This window comes from Mus pahari, chromosome 16, assembly GCF_900095145.1.
Source record: "Mus pahari chromosome 16, PAHARI_EIJ_v1.1, whole genome shotgun sequence".
NCBI lineage: Eukaryota > Metazoa > Chordata > Mammalia > Rodentia > Muridae > Mus > Mus pahari.
The window spans coordinates 1,432,460-1,440,178 of NC_034605.1; the positions used below are offsets into that span (position 1 = coordinate 1,432,460).

Genomic DNA, 7,719 nt, shown 5'->3' on the forward strand with positions numbered 1-7,719 from the left:
ATCCATCCCATAAACAACCACCAAACCCAGACACTAGGCAGATGCCAACAAGAGCCTGCTGACAGGAGCCTGATATAGCTGTCTCCTGTGAGGCTCTGCCAGTGCCGGGCAAATACAGAAGTGGATGCTCACAATCATCTATTGGACTGAGCACAAGGTCCCCAATGAAGGAGCCAGAGAAATACTCAGGGAGCTGAAGGGGACTGAAGCCCCATAGGAGGAACATCAATATGAACTAACCAGTAGCCCCAAGCTCCTTGGAACTATACCACCAATCAAAGAAAACACATGGTGGAACTTGTGACGATAGCTATATATGTAGCAGAGGATGGCCTAGTCAGTCATCGGCCCTTGGTCCTGTGAAGGCTCTATGCCCCAGTATAGGGGAATGCCAGGACCAGGAATGGGAGTGGGTGGGTTGGGGAGCAGGAGGAGGGGGGAGGGGATATGGGATTTTTGGAGGGGAAACTAGGAATGGGGATAACATTTGAAATGTAAATAAAGAAAATATCTAATAAAAATTAAGAACAAAAGATATGCTCTTGCTGTGAAACTCAGGCTAGCCTTGAATCCCCATTCCTCCTTACTGTAGCCTCCTAAGTGTTGGGATTACAGGTGTGTAACCCAGTGCCCAGCTCAAAATGCTTCCAGAAACAGCAAGCATCACAGATACACTGTGGCTACTTTGAAAGATGTGGCAGTCATTCCAATGGATAAGTGATGATCCACTGTGTTATTAAAAGTAGTGAACTTGCTTTGTCACCACAACCCATAAATTAAATTCAGCCCAACATCTTCTGGAAGGAATGGCAGCATGCACAGCCAAGCACATCCCACAACACGTTCTTAAGCTTGGGAACTCAAATCTTGTAGCATCTTTCATAATTCATTTGCGCAGCTCTGAGATATGAGCCACATGCATCCCTCAGCAATCTCAGTGTAGACTTCTTCCTATCAAGGAAAAAAGGTTTGACGTCCAACCTTGGATGTTCTATTGGTTTAGACTCAGACTGTAGCATGCACCAGGAAGCAGAGGGCACTGGATGTGGTTGGTGCATCAAGGTGGGGTTTCCCATCAGTCTCTCATTTCCAGGAAAGGAAGTGTTACTGTCACTCCAACCCCATGTGGTACTAAGTGGTTCTCACTTTTGAGCTGCTGCTCACTGATCGAAGAGGAAGCAGTAACGACTGCCTGATCCCTGGGCCTGTGTCTGCCCTGCACAATGGACAATCTCACAGGATTATGAGGTTAAATGATGTGTAAAAAGTGCTTAGCACAGTGCCTACCACACAGAGAGGACAGTTCCTGACCCACCAGGCAGGTCATTGTGGGGATGTTAGACTTGACAATGGTACAAATGCAGTCTTCGTTCAGTAAAAATTGTGCTTTGAATTTTGTATCTGGATAGTTTCCTTGGGTCAAGCTATGTGCTACAATCTCCTCTAAGGATGCCAGGAGCTAGAGCCCCCAGTTATCTATGTGATCACCAGGCAGAAGCAGCCACACTAGGGAGGGTGTGTTTAACCTTTCAATGTAGCAAGGCAAGGTTGTCATATGCCAAGTCCATGCTTCAGACACTTGCAAGTTAGTTACAGACGTAAAGCTCATGGCCTTAAGTAAGCTGGCCATTTTGTCTTGGGCTGCATTCAGGGTACACTTGAGCTCACACCTGTAGCCAGGTGTTGCTAAACTCTGGTATTCATATTCAATGTATTTGGGCTTAATATTTTCCGATTACACTGGGTATATCAGAAAGTAACCTTATCCCAAGAATAGCAATGGGTCTGCCTGTGTTTGCTAAATAGACCAAGAACTCTTCCTGTCTGGGCAGTATAAGGTAGGGAAGGAAAGTCACCAGGCTGGACAGCCCCACTAAAGAGCAAAAATGCCATTTGTTGACAGAACCAACCTTACTGAGCCTCCATCTGCTGTCTGGACTTTCCACTTGGCTGTTTTATACAGCAGCATCCTAATGGTCTATTTCTTTTGGTCTTCCTCCTCTACTTCTCTCTCTTCCTCCCTCCCTCCCTCTCTGCATTCTCTCTCTCTCTCTCCCTCTCCTCTCTCTCTCTCTCCCTCTCCTCTCTCTCTCTCTCTCTCTCTCTCTCTCTCTCTCTCTCTCTCTCTCTCTCTCTCTGCCTCATGTAGCTCAGGCTAGCCTCAAACTTGCTATGTAGCAGAAGATAGTCATGGCCTCCTGCTCCTCCTGCCTCTACTTCTCATGGAACCCCATGAAGTACGCATGCACCATAACAACCAGTTTTATGCTGCTTGGATAATTAAACACAGGGCTTTGTGCATGCCAGGCAAGAACCTTCCTTCCAACTGAACCACATCCAAGCCTCTCTTTGGATTTTACAAAAGTCATTTGTGTTTATATAGTGTGCCTGAGTTTTCAGACATTTCACTGAGAACATGCTAGAGACCCAAGATGATGGCGTGATTTAGCGAAAATCTCTCGTGAGTTAATCTTCCCTTCTGTGTTCTTCTTCCAGCCCAAGCTTTTGGCCAAGGAGCTTCTTGACCTCGTGGCTTCTCATTTCAACCTGAAGGAGAAGGAGTACTTTGGAATAGCATTCACAGATGAGACGTAAGTGCTGTCCAGAGCCCACAGACCCCAAACAAAAGAGCAGGATGTCAAATTACCCTCTCTCTGCTGTGCACAGCAAAATCACGCTGCAGGCCACTTGGGTCCCGTGAGGGCTACAGGGTCAGTCCAAGTTCACCATCTGAATTTCAAAAGCCAGTGATCGTGCCTGGAGTGGCCAAAGAATATAATTAGATAGATGCTAATGTTATGAAATTATTAGGTAATGTTCTTTAACCAAGCAGATTTGTGTTCGAATGAATGTCTGAAATGTTTATTTTTTTAAAAAGAGTAGATCCGTGTGGGTTTAGTCTTCATTAAGGTTAAATGAAAACTTCTGGAAAGTAAATGTTTCTCTCCAGTGTTGAAGTAACAATAACAGGAAGTGGACTTGATGATAAATTCAGGGTGAGAGATGATCTGGGCGAGCTCACACTCTAAGCTGAAATAGAAGACAGCACCAGAGTTCCTGTCGCCATCTGAGGGGAAAGGTTTGCCTTCAGCAGGTTTCCAGTTTGCTCGCTACCATCATGTTTTATAATAAAGGAAGGCAAAGGCTCCCCGGATGAGGCTTTTTATCTCTTACTATACTGTTACCAAAGAGTTCAGTGAGGATCAGCCCAAATTCTTAGATAAGAACATCTAAGCTAAGGACTGGGGGTGCAGTGAGGGGCGAAGCACCTTCCTAGGCATGTGTGGCCCTTGGTTCCACTGTATCTGGGTGACAAATATCTAAGAGACATCAGTCGTTCCTCCGCACAAAGAGCTGGAAGTCTATTAAACAGTTGTCAGCTTGGCTACTTTATAGGGACTCCTGGGTCCTCGCCTTTCCCCTACTGGATATGCCTAGACACCTGCCTCCACGTCTTCCCACAGTTTCTCCTCTCTGTTTTCTGGGAACAAGAAATAACCATCTCTGAGGGCCTGCTCTTACGTTCCCTGTCTGCCCACGTTCTTCAAACTCTGCTTCCCAACCCCCTGCACCAGGAAACAAAACAAAACAATAACCTCCTTTAAACAAGTGTTCCCTAAATCTCTCCGTCTGTATTCATATCCGCACACCCCTCCACATGCTCGCATGCCCAGGTGAGGTTACTAGCTGGGAAGGCCAGCACAGCCAAGCCCGGCCCCCAGGAATGAGGAGGGGCCATTGAGGTAGGATGGATTCCGGAGCAAGAATAGGCTGCTTCTGCGTTGGTCAGCAGGAGAGCGGCCTTAGGAGACCTTGGCTGTGGTTGATCTTGGAGATCTGTGAGTTCACAAGATGTCCACACGTAAGCCTGGGGCTCTAACTTCAATCCCCAGAATTTAGGTTAAAAAATAAAAGCCAAATTTGGTTGACAACACATGTAATCCCAACATAGGGAAGGTAGAAGTGTATTAGAAATTCCAGCCAGCAAAGACTTAGCCATGAACTCAGACAGGAAAGCTGTTCTTTGTTTAGGAGTGGGCAGGAGCCCAGGCTAATGCTCTGGGAAGGTCTGGCAGTCCTCCACAAGTTCTTATAGCTTTCAAAGATCAGGTGACAATGTGGCCACCTGAGGATAGTCTCTGAGTCCCGTGCCTACCAAAAGGAATTTCTGTCAAGTTAGGCATGTGCACAGAAACAGAAATTACAGACATGGACATTTTACAGGTAGACATTTTGAAGCTAGCAGTAAAAGCATACAAACATTTGAAATGGCAATAAAAAATATCCTTTTTTTGTTAGGCACAATGGCACATGGCTAGCAAAGTTTCAGCACTTTAATCTCAGCACTCAGGAGGCAGCAATGGGAGGAGCCTTCCGAGTTCCAGGACAGCCAGGCTACCTAGAGAGACCCTGTCTCAAAAACAAACAAACAAAGCGTAACAGCAATAATGATTTCTTAGCAGACAGGATCTGCTGTAGAACCTTACAGTACTCTGGCAAGTTTTTGCCTCCCTGGATACAGATTGCCAGAAGCCAGCATAAAAACAATTTTAACTCGTTTTAATTCTGCACACTCCTTTTTAGACAAAGACTTCCAGTAGTCTATCATAGAATAAAATAATAATCTGATTTTCGTAGGCTGTATATATAAGCCTACAAAATATATATTCATATCACCTGCTCTTCAGAGACAAACTGACCTCTTGGGCTCACTGTCTCTCCAGCTTAACCTGTTTGGCAGTGAGAAACCTTATCTCAAGAAATATGGTTGGGGACTGGAGAAATAGCTCAGCAGTTGAATGTTTGCTGTTCTCCAAAGGACCTAAGCTTGGTTCCCAGCACCCGCAGAGGGGGACTGACAACCATCAGTGATTGCAGCTGTACGGGATGATCTGGCCTCTACAGACACCCCCACACACATGCATATAAAAGTAATAAATAAAGACATTAAACTTTCCAAAAGAAAGAAGAAAGGTGAGCAGTGACTGAGTAACAAAACAACAAAACCCAAGCTATCCCACAGGCACACACACACACAGGTACACAAACATGTGCACCTCACATACAAGTGACGTTTGGAGCAGTGGTGTGGACAGAAGCAGAGGCAAGCGCCAAGCCCGCGCTTACTTACAAAAGGAGTAGGGTCAGGCCTGGGGCTGGAGCCCATAGGGCCCCGAGGTGGAAGGCAGGCAAGTTGGTCTTCTCGGGTCTAGACGGACCTGCACCTGCAGACCAGGAGAGTGCAGGCAGGTAATAAAGAAGATATGCTTCAAACAGGCACATGTATAGAAAAACTGACTTTCACGAACACAAGCGTTCTCCCCCCTCCCTGCTGAGAATCCCCAGAAGCCCCCTAATTACTCTCCCTGCTGCCACTGATTGGAAGGAAACCGTAAGTCTCAATTAATCACAGCCCCATTGTTCCCATTTCCCAAGTTAGTTTACCTCCATTCAAGAAGACTGTGAACTCTGGACAGTCCCAGTTAGACTTCCCGTCGGAGTCAACAGGAGTCAAAGAGCTTGCATGTTATCTTAGGCCAGAGAGGAAGAAGTCTGTACTGAGGATGACAGACCACAGCCCTGAGAGCCAAGAGCAATTGATTGGACGGATGAAAGGGGGAAAGGAGGGCACAAAAGCCACACCTCAGAGGCAAGGGGCACACCCCAGAGTCTGATGGTCATCCTATAGGCCTTTGTGGAAGCTGAGCTCACTGGAGTCTCTGCTGGCCTGAGAGCCTGCCTGCCTGGATGTCTGTGCATTCATTCATGTACACACATGTAGAGAAGGCCGTCTCGAGAGGAGCATCGTGCTCCTCATAGCAGGAACTCCCAGCCATGCTTCTGGCTAGTCTTGACACTGCACAGGTCCCCAACAGCTCCTCCAAGATCTGAGTGTAAGGTCATCTCCAGCCATAGCGCCAGTGTCCCGCCACTAGCAGGGACCCATGAAAAAGAGTTGGGCCACCTGTATTTGAGCTGGCAGGTGTGTCTGGTGCACTAGGTGACATACAGCAGGTGTCAGTCCTAGAGAAAGTCAAAGCTCTGAGAGAAAGGCCAATTGGACAAGGGCCAGGGTGACTTAGGGGACAGTCCTTGGCGGCCTGATAATACCTGGGTCTACATACATCTCTGGGCCTCTCTGGTAATCGGAACATTTCTCCTTTCCATTTTAAGAAAGGAAGCCCTAAACCGGGCATGGTGGCTCACGCCTTTAGTCCCAGCACTCGGGAGGCAGAGGCAGGCGGATTTCTGAGTTCGAGGCCAGCCTGGTCTACAAAGTGAGTTCCAGGACAGCCAAGGCTAAACCCTGTCTCGAAAAACCAAATAAAAAAAAAAAAGAAGAAGAAGAAGAAGCCCTAAGGTCGCCCCTTGGACTTGTGCCTGCTCTGGGTCAGTGATTCCTAAGTCCAGAAGCATGGAGTCAGCTTTTCCTCTGCTCTGCATGCCTAGAAGTGCTAACATGACAGTGCCCTGCCTCTGTGTGTGTGTGTGTGCGCGCGCACATGCACACGGCTGCTGATAATCAAACCCAGGACCTCATGTACACCAGGCAAGTATCATAACCACAGAGCCACATCCTCATCTCAAAAGGAAACATTTTAATAACTGTGTTCAAATTGGATAGGTATGTTCCCAAGGTGTTTTTGTACACGTGAGTGCACCCACTGTACTCTGTTTTACACAGAGAGAGAGACACACACATGCATCTGTATGCACACATGTACACACACACACACACACACACACACCAAAAATGTCTAAATTTTAAAGCACTATTTAAAGATCAAATTTCTCCCGGGGCCTTTGCTTCGGAAAGTCTCTAGGTTGTCTTTGCCCAGTCTATCACAACTGGGAACAGTGAAAGATGAACGCCACCTGTCGCCCTCTTTATTTGGACAGAGTGAGTGCAAATCAAAAGTGACTAAGTGCAATTGAATTCTAGAGGAAATTTCATGGGAGACCTGGTGACATTTGAGTAGAGCCTATGGCTTAGCTCATCCGGCAGCGGCCTTGCATCATGGCTCTTCTGAGCACTACAGAGTTTGCCAGATGCTGCCATGAGGGGAGCTGGGTGGCAGGTCAAGGCAGACTGTGAGATCTTTGCAGCTCTTCTATAATTATTTCCAAATAAAAAGCTTCAAAACAAAGTAACAAGGGAGAAGGAAGAATCGGGATCAACGCTGCAGACTGGTTACGAGCAGCATTCAGTATTCTCAGTCCTGAAGTTTTACGCTGTGGGCTGTGGTACTTTATAAATAAATACCAATTATTGGGGGAATAGAGAAGATTCCAATACCCCGCCCCCTTTCTCTGAGGGTTCCATCTAGGCCCCACAAAACATCATTGCCAGAATTCACGCTGACAGGGTGGCGAACAACCCATAACCTGAGAGCGCCACTTTCTGCTGGATCCCCCTGCTGCCGGGGAAGGACGGATGCCGACCCTTGAACTTGTCCCCGAGGGCGTGACCTGCTCCGTTGGTGATTACTGTGTCCACGAGCACTAACCAGCTTTCCCCCGCCTTTCCGTACCCCACACTTACAGAGTGGCTTGGAACTTCCAGCCGCTCTGCAGGTCTGAATCCTGCTTGATTTGAACTGAAAATAAGCAGGTTAACATGTTCTACCACAAGCTGCCACAGGCCAATGACAATGTTACTGTTTCCTCTCTCTCTCTCTCTCTCTCTCTCTCTCTCTCTCTCTCTCTCTCTCTCTCTCT

The 7,719-nt window shown here is 47.2% G+C and overlaps 1 protein-coding gene across 4 annotated transcripts in view; it reads left to right on the forward strand.

Moving 5' to 3' along the window:
• Frmd4a (FERM domain containing 4A) overlaps positions 1-7,719 on the forward strand; it is a 307,939-nt gene that overhangs the window by 163,060 nt on the left and 137,160 nt on the right. For all 4 annotated transcript variants that reach the window (XM_021215326.2, XM_029547334.1, XM_021215327.2 and 1 more), the window contains exon 3: positions 2,497-2,591. In XM_021215326.2, the coding sequence (XP_021070985.1) occupies positions 2,497-2,591 (95 nt within the window). The remainder of the gene's footprint in view (positions 1-2,496; positions 2,592-7,719) is intronic.